General features: G+C 51.1%; 1 protein-coding gene across 8 annotated transcripts in view; it reads right to left on the bottom strand.

The window, feature by feature from the left end:
- Ppfia4 (PTPRF interacting protein alpha 4) overlaps positions 1 to 14,624 on the bottom strand; it is a 48,486-nt gene extending 33,862 nt beyond the window's left edge. For 6 of the 8 annotated variants that reach the window (XR_005492195.2, XM_063271978.1, XM_063271976.1 and 3 more), the window contains exons 1-2: positions 14,483 to 14,618; positions 1,824 to 2,462 (exon numbers count right to left, since the gene is read on the bottom strand). Coding sequence is in view for 7 of the 8 variants with exons in the window: in XM_063271978.1 (XP_063128048.1) it covers positions 1,824 to 2,057 (234 nt within the window). In the remaining variant the exon portion in view is untranslated. 8 annotated transcript variants of the gene reach the window in all.
- Positions 14,625 to 14,978: the final 354 nt, after the last annotated feature.

Raw genomic sequence — 14,978 nt, forward strand, 5'->3', positions numbered from 1 at the left:
GTGACCCCCCCCCCTGCAAATACCAAGGATTTGTAACCACAGGCAGGACTCTCAAAGCACTTGTCACTGCAGACCAGGCAAAGGGGAAGGAAGAGTTGTGGGAAGTGGCAAGAGACCAGAGAGCCAGAGCGGGAAACCGAGGACTTCTCACCCCAGTCCTGATTTCTACCTTTCTATCTAGGCGGGCAGCCAAAGAGAAGGAAAGCTCAATATTTCATTCTCTGGAAGCTGAGGCCTGAGCCTGACGCTGCTTTGTCCCTCAGCCTGCACGCATACACCTATACGGGGACACACACACCCCTATACCTAGAGAAAGGACTTGAGGGAATGCCCCATCTCACCATACCATCCATCCCTAATGGGCTACACCCTGCTCTCCTCTAGCCCCTGGCTAGGCAGCTGCCCTGTTTCTCTACCCTGCATGCTGTGCTCTTCCTTTCCAGCTCTAACTCATGTGATAGCCAGCTACCAGGAGAATCCCCTAAAGGACAAGACCATCCACAAAGTAAAGGACAAACTCCTCCCAGTTTGCAGACCATTCTCGCCTGGCTCTTATCTGTGTACCCTAAGACTTAGTCCACCTGGGTAGCCTACTGTTTCCAAACATCAACAAACCACCTAAGGACCACACTTTTACCAGGCAGGGACTGTATTCTCTTACACAGCCTCTGTCACCCCCCGATGAGGTCACATTCCACTTCCAAAGGCCATCTCCAAAGGGTTTAGCCTCCTCAGGGTCTTTCCACACTCTGAATGGAAGTGTCCCTCCCTGAAAACCATCAGATCCTTGCCCATCTCTGTGTGCCCTCCCCCACAATGAAGCTCTGAATATAAAAGGTTGGGACAACCAGGAATCAAATCTCAGTTCTCCCCAGTTAGCTATGTTACCTTGCATATAATTTTTTATTTATTTATTTTATGTATATGAGTATACCGTTGCTGTCCTCAGACCCACCAGAGAAGGGCATCAGATCCCATTACAGATGGTTGTGAGCCACCATGTGGTCCCTGGGAATTGGACTCAGGACCTCTGGAAGAGCAGTCAGTGCTCTTAACCACTGAGCCATCTCTCCAGACCAACCTTGCATATTTTACCCAGGGCCTGTGATGGGCAAGGCAGACTCAGATTTCCAGAGTCCATGTGTTGAAGAGGAATAAGACAGACAACCAACAATGGGGGTGGGAGTTGGACACAGCCCTCCTGCTGCGATTTACCCCCCGAAGAGCAATATGCAGCTGACTGATTCCCCCTAGGCTTCTGTTTCACTACTGACAGAACAGGGTGATGGCACTAACTGCATGAGCTTCTGTGGGAATCTGCTGATAATCAATAAAGAAAGCCGAGCCCAATGGAGGTGCACAGTAAATAAACGGTGACTAAGTTGTAGCTGCTGGACGTGTTGCTGAGGACCTCGGAATGGGACGCCCTGGCTCTGAGGTTCAGCTCAGCCATGGTTACCTGTGTGAGGTCTCTCATCCTCATCTGTGCCGTGGGGAAACCAGAAACGAAGGATGATCTCTACTGCTTCTCCCAACTCTGCTTCCCTTGAGTCCCCTCCCTGCCAACTCAGAAAGGAGGTTTCTTTCCGGTCTAGGGTGCCACCTACTGGTCGTCTGGGCTCCCTACGGCCGGATTTTCTTTCTGCATTCACTACTCCAGGTGAAGCCCATCTAGGCGGCAGCACTTAGGAGGGAAAGGGTTTACGAAGAAACATGAAGACCAAAACTCTGTGAACTCCAGGATCCAATATGCAAATGACGCTGAGAGTGAAGGGCCTAATGGTGACAAATTCAGAGGAGCTGGGGAGAGTCTGGAACCTTACCTGGGGAAGGGCAGAGTTCAGGTGGCGCTGGAGCTGGTCTCGCTCGTGAAGGGCATCCTGGAGCCGGCTCTGTGTGGCTACCAAAGTTTCCTGACTCTCCCGAAGGGACTCCAGCAACTTCTCTCGCTCATCCAGCATGTTCACCATCAACTGCTCAAAGTTGGCGTCAGCATCGGCACCGTGGGGGGGCCCCAGAGGGTCCCCCTCATTGATTGTGGGCATCACCTCACACATGATGGGAATGGAGAGAGGCTTCTCAGTGTCGGGTCAGGGGGTGGGAGGGAGCTCACAGGGTTGGCACCTGCAGAAGGACCCAGGGCGTGGGTCTCAGAAAAGGCAGTGCCAGGCAAGTGGACAGTTGGGTAGGGGCTTCTCCCATGGCATCAGTTGCTCTTGCTCTGAAAGGAGCCTCTGGCCTGCAGTGTCCCTGTGGAATGGAGCCAGAAGGCCTGGCTTAACCTTTCAGGGTTGGGGCTGGGTGCCCTGTGTCCCCACACAAGCGGGAGGCATCGGCGTGTGGCCATGACAGGCTGGGCGAACAGGGCTGGAAGGCAGCCCTTGTCTTAGACTGAGCACCAGAGCTTGGCAGAATCCCAGCTGGGTCTAGCAACACCCATGGTTTCTGGAGGGCGGTGTGGTCTGTGGGAGAAGAGAGTGTTGTGAGAACCAGCTGAAGAGAGCAGGCATGGGGGAAGGGCACAGGACGCAGGCCCTGAACCAGAGTGAGAGAGGATGAGGGGTGTTGGCCCTGCCCTTCTCAGGGCTTACTCACTTTGGTGGCACCTCCTTAGTTTCCTCACAGAATGCACATGCCTCCTGCCTAGCCTCTGTGCCTGCAGCCCCTGCCCCCCCTAACCCCCTGCAGCTGTCAGAAGTGCAGCCACAGTGGTTCCCACCCACGTGGCTTGCTGGCCAAATATAGAAATGATTCAGTCAGCGGTAGGGGAGCAGCCGGCAGGCTGCCCAGAGTCCTCCTGAGACCGGAAGGTGGAAGGAGAGGAAATGGGGTCTCTCGCTGCCCCCCATAGCCTCCTCCCCCACATTCAAGCAAAGACAGGCACAGAAAGGGTTAAAGGGCTTTGTGGATGGGAGATCCCCAGAGGCTGGACTCCTATAACATGGCTGAGGTCTTATTGAGGCTCAGGCTGGACAGTAGGACAGGCAGAGAGCGCTGACCTGCTAGGATGCCCATAAGTCAGGGATGAGGCTGGTCTGTCACTTCCCTCTTGTGAAGTCTGCCAAGGCTAATGCACGAGGACTAGTATGCTCACAGCCCCCACCTCTTTGTCAGAGATTGAATGACAAAGATCCCCATGTCCTTATGGAGATGGGAACAAAAAGGGGTGCTTCCGGAGGGAGACCTTGTGTGAGGCAGCCTACTCATGGCCGGCAATCTACTCCCTTGGGCAGGGTAATTACCCACTGCTGGTGCTAGCAGAAGTCACCAGCCAGGTCATGAGGCCCAGTGGTCACAGCACAGGAAGGCTGGACATGGAAATTAGGACACAGCTGGGAAGTTCTCTGCCCCCTGTCAGCTTTCAACCTCCCTGCCCAGGGCTAGGCCACCAGCTTCATCGGTTCTCACAGGGAATGTCCTCGGGTCATCCACTGGAGAACTCTGAAACCGCACAAAGGTTCCAGTACAATGAATGGTTGCTACTCTGGAGACCATAAGTAGAGCGGTCCTTCTCACCTCACCCACACCGTTTCTAAAGACATAGGGCAACCCATGTACACTTCAACAGGTGAGGCAAGCAGCTAAGGAGGGGCGAGATCCTGTATGAGACCCGACGTGGGCTACTGGCAGGGTCGAATCAACAGAGAAAAACAGTGTGCTGGTAAAACAGGCAAACTTGTAGTAAGGAGAAGACAGAGAAGCAACTGGAAAACCCCAGCACTCACAGCCAGAGGTGCCACAGTTCAAGCCAGTAACACACACACACACACACACACACACACACACACACATGCACACACACACATACAAACACACATACAGACACACGCGCACACACACACACAAACAAACACACACACGCACACACACACGCACACACACATGCACACACACATACAGACACACATACAGACACACGCGCACACACACACACACAAACACACACACGCACACACACACATGCACACACACACATACAAACACACATACAGACACACGCGCGCACACACACACACGCACACACACAGACACGCAAGCACACACACACATACAGACACACACGCACACGCGCACACACACAGACACGCGCACACACACAGACACGCAAGCACACACACACATACAGACACACACGCACACGCGCACACACACAGACACGCGCACACACACACACATACAAACACACACAGGCGCGTGCACATACACACATGCACACGCACATGCACACACGCACAGGGGGCTTGGCAGGGACAGACAAAGGAACAAGGAAAGACCTAGGGCAAACACATCTGCTCCCAGACAGAGAAATAGATATGAACTCTTCCCGTGGAGATCCTTCCCACCAGCTGGACAGAGGTGGAAAGTTGTGGTCAGACAGCCTATGCTCCCTCCCTGCCTCAGAGCAGCTGGGAATACAGGATGGACAGCTACTCCAGGCTGATAAACTGCCCTAGGGGATGCTAACAGCAGCAATTTCCCCAAAATTTCTCCCGCCCAGTGCTTCAGAGCCCCTTCACCCTGAGTGCTCCAGACTGAGAGACTCAATGGCTCCAGGACCCCCACCTTCCCTCTCCAAACTCATCAACAATGCACTCACATTCTCTCTGTAGCCCCCCCACAACCACATAGGGGTTTTTTGAGGGGGGTGTTTGTTGAAAGTGTAGCAGCAGTCCTGTAGACAAGAACAGTATGGAGCTTGGCTCAGTGGTACAGGGCTTACCTACTATGTGCAAGGCCTACTATGTGCGTCTTGGTCAATAGAGGGGGGTTGGAGGGAGAGAAAGGGAAAGGGGGAGGGAGCGGGTGGGGAGAGGGAGAATATTCTCAGCACCCTGCAGATGGCTTCAGTGCCAGGCTCCCGGGGAGCCTACAGTATAGCACAAATGAAGAAGTCTAGGGCCAGACCTAGGAAATCCGGGGTGCAGCTCTACCAGAGGCCAGTGGGGTGAACCTGGGCACAGGACCACTCAGGAGGCGTGGTCTGTAAGATGGAGCCTGCATCCCTTGTTTTGTTTGGCTTTGAGGAGAAAGCAGAGAAGGAATTGCCGTCATCTTGGGCAAACGAAAGCCTGGGAATGGCGTCTGAAGAGCTCCTTCTGTTTGAAGCCATATCACGAAATGGCGACCCCATCTTGTCTGAAAAGTCTCTTCTAAGAACCATGCTAGAGTCCGCAGATGAGACCGGGATATCTGTGTAAGATCCTGGCTATGTGGTCCAGCCCAGCCTCCCCACGTCCTCCTGGCCACTCTGACAACTGAGAATCTGACTTTGCAGCCAAAAACCTTTCCCCAGCCTCCCTGCAAGCCAGGTGCAGGTGGCAGCTCCACTTCCTCTAGTGAGATGGCACGTAGAGCTGGCTGGAGATGAACCCAGAGAAAGGTGCCAGGCAGAAACCCTTAGAGGTCCGTGCAGGACCCCCTACCCACCCCAACCACTACTGGAGAGGGTAAGCAGAAGAAACTTCCGAGCCACATGGAGACACCTGGCTTCCCTGGTTCCAGGGCCTGCTTTAAATAGTGCAATTATCATCTCAGCTTAGCAGAAGTTGCAACTCCCAAACTCACAGGTCTTGATTCAGAGGCGAAAGTGCCAGGCCCCAGAGCCAGCATTTGCAAGGGAATCTGCCAGGAAGGGTGTGGGGCAGGCTGTGAACGGCAGAAGGCTCAAGAGTGAGTAGGTGGGTGTGAGTGTGTGCTACGGAGGGAGGGGTGCCTGAAAAGTAGGCCTCTAGCTCTATAAGCATATAAGCCAATCTCCAAGGCATCTCTGGATTCCCCAAAGTCACCCGCCCACCCCACCCCCATTTTTCCATAACATACAGGAGGGATGGACTCTCCAGTCTGACGCTCTCTAGCTGGCTATATGTTCACACAGGCCTGGCTCCCTACTGCCTGACCAGATGGCAAGCCTCACTCACCACTTGCCCAGCTCAGCAAAGGGTACAGGGCCACAGCAAAGCTGCTGGAAACTGAGCTCCTGCCATGAGCTGGGCAAAGATCGAGCATCTCTAAAGCTAGCAGGACAAGAAGAGGCTCTTACATGCCCTAGACTAAGGGATGGAGGTGGTGACTCAGAAAGTTGAAGACGATGGTGATGCACAAGCGTTCCTCATGTGCCAGGGCAATGGTCCTTTAACCCTCATAGCTCCTCCCAAGGAAAACACAACCCCTCTTACCATGTCTCAGATATGAGAACCAGGACTCGGGGTCACATAAGCAAGTCCCCACAGAGACAGAGCAAAAGGAAAAAATCAGGATTCGTGGTGTACCTAACACCAAAAGAGATCTCCTTCAGGCATCTTGTCGTCCCTGAGAATGCCCTGTTCACACACATAGGAGTCTGTGGAGAGCGAGCTTGGACCCTTCCTCCACTAATCTCCTCAAACCTGGGGAGGTGTGTGCCTTCACACTCACAAGGTGTTCATTCGTCTCCATAGCCCCACGAGTACCCAGATCACTTGCTCCTGCCTCAGCCCCACCCTCCTCCAGCTCACCTGCACTGCAACCCACACTTTCCTCTGACTCATGGCAGCCCTCAGTCCCCCGGGGGCAGCAACAACCATCTGCTCACGCCCTCAGACTGCTCACCCTTCTTGCTTGACCAGAAGCTTCTCCTGCTCCCCGATGGAAGATGATGTTCAGTTCATTACGCCCAAGACCTTGTCTGGCCTGCCGCTTCTAACTTCCCACCCGTCACGCAGAGTCTTATCTGATCCCCTGACCATGGTGAGGGGTGCCCTTTACAGACCTATACTTATACCTCTCCCTGTCACTAACTTTCTTTACGTCATCTGTATAAGAACACCGGACAGCTTTGGAAGCTCTAACACCAGATCTTCATGTGAAAGAAACTGAGTGCATGCATGATTCTAGACACCCATACCTAATAAAATAAGACTTCAAGAAACTCCAAGGAGGAAATCCTGGCCCAGGATTAGGGTCCTTTAACTTGCCCTCTGAAAGCCACAGCCCCTCACCAGCAACGTGGGGGTCACTCCTCTCTCTCTAAAGGCAGACTCTAGAGCAGGGTGGTCACGTGACCGTGGGAAGGTGCTTATTCTCTCCTGAGATGGGAGTGATAGCTAACAGTCCAATTCCCAGTCACCACACGTGAAGCCCAGACACCACTTCCCTAGCAATACAAACTCTGTGTCAACTCAGCACCCACGGCTCCCGAACCCCTCAAGGCTGGGCTCACCCAAAATACTGTCAGAAAATCAAAATCTATCTGACTTCTAGAAGCCATTCACAGAGCATAAAGTCTTGGATGAGATTTACTAGAGCTAGCAGCCTGCCACAAACTCTTCAGAGGGGTCCTGTTCTCTCTGCACCTTCTATAGGATCAGCAATGAGATTTTTGCCTGTGCAATTTCAGATTTCTAAATCTGACAAAGGAAGGACATAACACACAACACTTCAGGGAGCGCACAGGTTGTCAAGGGGCTTACAGGAGACAACAGGCTTTTGCTCTGAGGGGGCTCTGAGAGGGTATCAAATATGTCCCAAGTACAAGCTGGCCCCAGCTCCCAGCCTTAGCACTCAGCTCCCCTAATACCTGGCACACTCTGCTGGGCACAGGAGGCGGCTCTGGCTTACTCAACAAGCTCTGCTGGGCCAGAGCCACTGAAGCTCAACTTTCCAGCTACTCCCTAAGAAGACGGTGATGGGTCTCTCCTTCCCACATACTTCATATCACCTCTGTGAGCGCACAATGGACAGTCCACACAAGTCCTTCTTGACAGTGGACGGAAGTATTGTGGACGGTCACACCAGGACACTCGTAGAAACCAAGTCTACCCTTACACACCTGTCAGCTTAGCTCTTCTGTGACACCCAATTCCAGTGTCACAACTTCCTAACTCCAAAGGCTGTAAATTGGACTTTCTGACATAGTTCTCTCTCTCTCTCTCTCTCTCTCTCTCTCTCTCTCTCTCTCTCTCTCTCTCCCTCCCTCCCTCCCTCCCTCCCTCCCTCCCTCCCTCCTTCCCTCCCCTCCTCTCCTCTCCTCTCCTTGCTCCTCATTCCTCTCTTTCTATTTTTAGTTTTACAAGTCAGAATTTCCCTGTGTAGCCCTAGCTGTCCTGGAACTCACTCTGTAGACCAGGCTAGCCTTGAACTCAAGAGATCCACCTGCCTTGGCCTCCAGAGTGCTTCGATTATAGGACATACTTTCAAGGACAGCCAGGGTGGAACCAACTCAAAGGGCTCTAACCTTTCTTCTTTATCTTTTTCAATTCTAGTTGTGTGTGTGTGTGATGTGTGTGTGAGGCCGGGGGAGCTTCTGCCATAGTATACTTGCATAGGTAACTCTCGGGAGTCCGTTCTCTCCTTCCACTGTGGGATCTGAGGGTCAAGTCTTCATGGATGACACCTTTGACTGCTGAGCCATCTCAGCGGCCCACAGATCCCCTTTTCTTACTTCAGTCTCATTGATTACACATCTGTTTCATGGGACACTTGATTAAGGTTTCATTCATACTAAAGAAATGTTGGTCTAAAACATGGCTTGGCAATCCCTGGTTTGAGTGCCATCTATTAAGATACTAAATACAATTCCCCTGTTTTGCTAAGATGGAAAGTTTTAACCAGAGAGCCAGAAAGAACATCAGTGCAACTGAACAGTAGACCTGGGTCAACCACAGCGAACACTGGGGTCCGTCCACCGTTTTCCACATTCCAGACATCTCAGAGATGCCGAGCCCAGCCCTCGGCTTCTCCATCTCTCATTCCTAAGCACAGTCATCCCAGGCATCTTACGCTAACCAGAGCCATCGACTGACACAAGCGTCCATGAATAGTTTTCAAAAGAAGAAGCAAAACGAAGCATATGGTATATTTGGAAAATAAAAATCTTTCAAAGCCAGGGATCTGTGTGGAACAAATGTTCAACAGGGTTCTCTGGCATGGGGAAAAAAACATGCTCAGAGGTCACTGCATTAGTGAGTCAGGGTTAAGATTAAGGAGCTATCACATTGCAGCAAACAGTCCCGGTCAGAGTGCTGACAGCTGTCTGAAGCGTCAGAGTATAGGACCACTGAGAAATGCAAGCACTGTAAAAGGTACGCACGTGTGCACATGCGCGTGTGCATGTGCATAGGTGTTCAAAACCAACAGGTGTATGTGTGCTTATGAAACAGAGGATGAGGAGGTCATGTGTCCTTACACAATCAAATATGTGAGCATGTGGTCATGAGAATGCTTGGTACCTATATGTATGTGTGCATAGGCATGTAAGAGTTAGGAAGAGAAGGACAATGTGGTACAGTCGTGACAATCGGGGCCCAAGTGTGTGCATGAAAGCCGGTGAGTGTGTAAACATGTCATAAACATAAGAGTGAGTCATAAACACGGGTGGTTGCAGTTCTACGTCAGGGCTTGTGACTACATGGCATGGTGTGTGAGCATGCACACAGTGTAAGTGGTAATGGCAGGCACCCAGACGATAAGAACTCCTGTATGCACACATGCACACACGCATGCATGGTCCTGAAAGGACAGTGGGGCCATGAAAGCTCATGCATATGTACCTGGTCATGAAAGTACACTGTTGGTCATGAAGGAGCACGTTTTCTAAGGTTTGGTTTTTATTTTAAGTACAAGTCCTTTGCTGCATGTACACCTGCAGGCCAGAAGAGGGTACCAAATCCCTTTACAGATGGTTATGAACCACTGTATGGGTGCTGGGAATTGACCTCAGAACCTCTGGAAAAACAACCCGTGCACTTAACCAATTAGCCGTCTCCAGCCCTGTCATGAAAGAGTCTAAGTGAACCTATGTGAGGATATCTTCGAGGAAAGGAGAGAGCGGTGGGGATGAAAGAGTAAACCTTCCTCTTGAAGTGCTCTGCCCCTTACGGGGCCAAGGATTTAGACACACCACAATGGTCTTATGTGAACCCGGGTCACAGGAATGGATCCAATCCTCCCTTTGATTACCTCAGCCTATTAGGGATGTGCTGCAGGGCCTCCAAGCCCAGGTCTCTATGTCCATGAGAGAAGGCCGGGTTCACCCCACATATTCTCTCAGAATGTCAGTCAGCATGGACTAGTCCTAGCCAACCTCAGACAGCCAGGCTTCCCAGCTGTCCATCTCAGCCCGCCTCTTCTGAGTTAACATGGAAAAGCATTCTTCTGAAGCAACCATCCACCAAGGTCCATTGTACTGATCATCTTCCACCCAACACACCAACACACACACACACACTCACACACTCACACACACACTCACACAAACACATACACACACACACACTCACACACACACTCTCACACACTCACACAAACACATACACACACACACTCACACACTCACACACACACTCTCACACACTCACACAAACACATACACACTCTCATGCACTCTCACACACACAAACAGATACACATGCGTGCGTGCACACACACACACTCTCACACTCACACAAACACACTCACACACTCACACACACACTCACACACTCACACACTCACACACACACTCTCACACACTCACACAAACACATACACACTCTCATGCACTCTCACACACACAAACAGATACACGTGCGTGCGTGCACACACACACACACACACACACACACACACAAACCCATAGCTACTTAAAGTGAATGGAAACTTATTTCCCTTCAGAAGAGACAATTTCTTTTTTTTTTTTTCTTTTTCTTTTTTCTTTTTTTCGGAGCTGGGGATCGAACCCAGGGCCTTGCGCTCGCTAGGCAAGCGCTCTACCACTGAGCTAAATCCCCAATCCCAACAAAGCCCTCTAAATGCAAACCAACTACTTCATATGACAAAAATATTATTTCAAAGCAGGGCATGCTGGCACACACTTTTGACCCCAGCACTCAGAACACACACACACACACACACACACACACACACACACACACACATACGTGTATATGTATGCATTTATGTATGTATGCATGTATGCATGTATGTATATATTATGTATTTCAGGAGCAGGGTAGATAGCTCAGTGGTTAAGAACATTGGCTGCGGGTTGGGGATTTAGCTCAGTGGTAGAGCGCTTGCCTAGGAAGCGCAAGGCCCTGGGTTCGGTCCCCAGCTCTGAAAAAAAGAACCAAAAAAAAAAAAAAGAAAAAAGAAAAAAAAGAACATTGGCTGCTCTTCCAGAGGACGCAGGTTCAAGTCCCAGCATCCACATGGCAGCTAAGAACCATCTATAACTCCGGGGAACCCAGTGCCCTCTCCTAACTTCCACAGGCACCAGGAACACACATGGTGCATGGTCATACAAGCAAAGTACCCATAGACACTAAATTAAAACCCTTTTAAATTTTTAAAAATGATGAGTGCTTTTTAAATTGCCATATGTCGTGTTACATATTTCTATAACAAAAAATACATACGATATACTAAATCTATACATCCTATAGATATACAAATCTATACCTTCAAGGTCATAAACCTAAACCCAAATTCTCCGCTTTATGACAGGTTTAGAGATTGTCACGTTATCTGCTGCCAGTTCCCCCAGTGGAATGGAACAATATGATGCTGGGTCCCCAGGCACGCACCGCTGTAAGGTAAACGTCTCAATTGCGAGGACAACCTGCTTCATCTAACTCAGGGGACCAGAAGACAGACCACTTCAATTCACTTCGATACTCACTGAAAGAGTCATGTTACAGATACAGAAAACTTGTAAGTCACTTAACAGGCTTCTTGTGGGGATTCAGACGGACATACCTAGACTCGTTCCAGGGCAATACAGAGCAGCATTTGACCAGCCTCTGCTCTACACTGGGGTCAGTGCTAAGCACCATCTGGAGCAACTGAAACTCTCAGAAAAAGTGACCCTGAGCCAAGGCCTCTCAGTTCCCAGCTCTCTCGGGAATGCAGCTGCCCTGTGCTAGAATTGTCTTCTGGGACAGCTAGAAAACATATGGGAGGGAAGACCCCATGTGACAGCCTCGACCTGTTTGCAATTGGAGTATTAAGCCAGGCTGCAGCCACCCAGGGGTAAACAAAAGCAAATCCTTAGGTCTGCTGGCCTCAAGTCTCACATAACCCTCTCTCTCTCTTTCAGAGCCCTTGTCTCCCTTTGCTCCACCAGCTAACTCTACCTTGGTAATGTTCTCAGGCACCTAAGGCCCCTTTCCACTTCAGCAATACAGAACCCTTCTCAGACTGGAGAATTCAGAGGGGCTGTGGTCCTGGGGTATGGTCCTCAGCATAGGACCACAGCACCTGAGTGTTATTGACTCTGCTGGACACCCAAAGTGCCACACTCCTGTGAGCCAGCACCGTATGCCCTCCAGAGCTAATTATAGGTCAGTGAGCTAGCAGGCCAGAGGGGGGACAGATGGTGACTTATGTGGTTGCAATACACACTTGTCTCTCCCTCTGACCCCACTCCCTCCCTCCATTTTTTCCAATTTCTTAAGTGGGACCCAGACTCTTGGGCAGGTTTTACTCTCTCAGTCTTTCTCAGTCCTCATTCCCAACACATACACATTTACACATGCACACCATGCATGTGTATACACACACACACACACACACACACACACACACACACACCACCTCTCTATATCGGTCAGTCAGTATAACACACCATGTTCCTAGAACAAATCCTCTACCAACTTAACACAGTACAGCTCCTGGAGGCCCACAGAGAGCATTTCAGGTGTAACGAGGCCTCAGTTAACTTCCCTGTACCTTAAGATTCCTTTGGCATCCAGCTCTCTGGCCCTCCTGAACCTTCACTCCTGCCTCATCACTGTCCCAACCCAACTAACCGTCTACTCCCCGGCTCTAGCTCTACTATCCTCAGAGGCTCAGGAAAGACCCAGCAAACCCTCCTAACTCTTTCCAATCCTAAGATCTTGGCCATTACTCAAAGGGGACCCATGAGCCTGACTGGCTGCCCTATTCTGTCTCTCTAACCCTTCCTTCACAAGCCAGCTGCTGGGCAGAGCTCATACACTGACATCATATCCATGCTCAACACGACATGCTCAAAAGCACGCAAAACTCCCCTCATGCCAGCCTCCATAGCCACTCGTTTCTGGAGATGGTTGGTGTCTTTATTTCACAGTGTCTAGAACCCCCGGAACCCCCAAAAACAATGTGCTATCACTCATCTCATTACTTTGAGACATCATTTTTCTTGGAAAGCCTCCTCAGATCTTAGCACAAAATCTAAGAAAATAGCCAATATAAATCATTCAAGCTGTCATTTTTACTAAAGACTATCTGGCCAGTTAACAGTGACCAGGATTCTGTGGGTTAAAATCCTGATGGTTTTGTTGTTGCTGTTGTTGGTTTTTTTGTTGTTGGTTTTTTTTTTTTTTTTTTTTTTTTTGTTTCTGCCGTTCCACTAAATTGTATATAGGAGGATGTGTGCCTATTTCAGGCACCATTTAGCTGCTCCATGGCCTTTACCTGCTTTTCGATGAGCGAATGTCTATCTAGCATGGTGTCTGGCATGTAGTAAGTGCCCAATAAATGTTTACTCAATATTGAATAAAGTACTAAGAGCCAATTCCAACAACTCTGGAAAGGACTGCAGGGAGTCCCTGAAACCTGGCTCCTGGAGCAGCCTTCTAAAGCTCACACCAGGAGGGATTCATCAGGCTAAGGACAGCCCCCTTAACCACTTGCTCTCCACGAACAAGTACTGAGGAGCTGCCTCAACTCTCCTCCTCTTCAACACATCTCTCCTCAAAGGTGACATCAGCACCTAGTGGCACTTAGTGCTAGATCCCTCCTCCTTCTCTAAAAAAACCACCTACAACATATTTCCAAGTCCTCCAGGCCGACTTCCCTTCCTACCCACCATAAAACCCTCAATACCCGTGCTGGGAAATACCCCTACTGTGTTCACTAATCAGCTCCTCATTCTTACCCCACCCCAGTTCAGTAACCTCTATTACGAACATCTTTTCCTGTTGCGCCCACCCTCATCCCCACCCCCAACCAGGCCTTCTGCTAGCCATTCCTTCCACCCCACCGCCCCAGCACTGCGGAGATGGGGGCATCTCTGGTACAGCCTGACAGTTGAAGGAATGAAGAGCTGGCGATAGTAACCAAGGGCGTAAAGAGGCACGCGGGAAGAATGAAGACCCCCGTGAAGAACGAAGACTTCAGCCTCTCACAAGCGCTCGCCCAAAGGAGCAGAGTTGGCCCCCAAGCCCAGAGGCGCTTTTGCTCTGACTCTCCTGGAGAGGATGTGGGGGCGCAGTCCACCCGGCTGCCCCCTCCCAGAGAGCAGATAGAGCTGAGGGCGAACTCCACGCCTTCCCTGCAAAACGGGCATCGACCCCCATCTTCATCCCCAAGGGCACAGAGCACAGCAAAGGCGAGGGGCAACGAAACCCGCGCCCCGCAGAGACACATCCAGACCAGAAGAGGCTCTTTCCCAAGGCGCACTAACAGAGACTCCTCCAACTGTTCAGGGGAGCTGGATCTGGAAAAGGGGGCATCTTTCCCCGAGTAGTGGGCTGTGGGTGCTCACCTGTGTGGAATCGCCGAAGGCCAGCAGCAGCAGGGCGCCGCCCCCGACCTCGGCAGTGCGAAGCGTCCTAGAGGCAAGCCCGCAAAGGTAGCTGCAGCCTCCACCGCCCAGTACCGTGGCCCGAAGGACCCGCCCCCTTCCTCCGCGGATACCCCGGCCCCACCCCCACAAGGGCGGGGCCTGGTCATCTCCCCCCCGAGGCCACGCCCCCCACGCCCCGGCGCTCCCCAGCCCTGGTTCACACGTGACAAGGGCGCTGCTTTGATGCTGTGCGCCATCTTGGTTGAGGCTGAGAGGGCAGGGCAAGCATTTATCTGGTAGATGTTCTGGCCCCAGGACTTGGAATGCAGAGCACATCCTACACGCGTCTACCATCTTGAACTCACCTTCCCAAGTGTAGCCTGTTCCCTAAATGGTCAGTCGTTTGTCGCCTTTCACAACTGTTCTCTCCCACATATTTTTTAATGGAGAAACTAGAAACCCAGATACTCTTATA

This window comes from Rattus norvegicus, chromosome 13 (assembly GCF_036323735.1).
Source record: "Rattus norvegicus strain BN/NHsdMcwi chromosome 13, GRCr8, whole genome shotgun sequence".
In the NCBI taxonomy this organism is placed as follows: domain Eukaryota; kingdom Metazoa; phylum Chordata; class Mammalia; order Rodentia; family Muridae; genus Rattus; species Rattus norvegicus.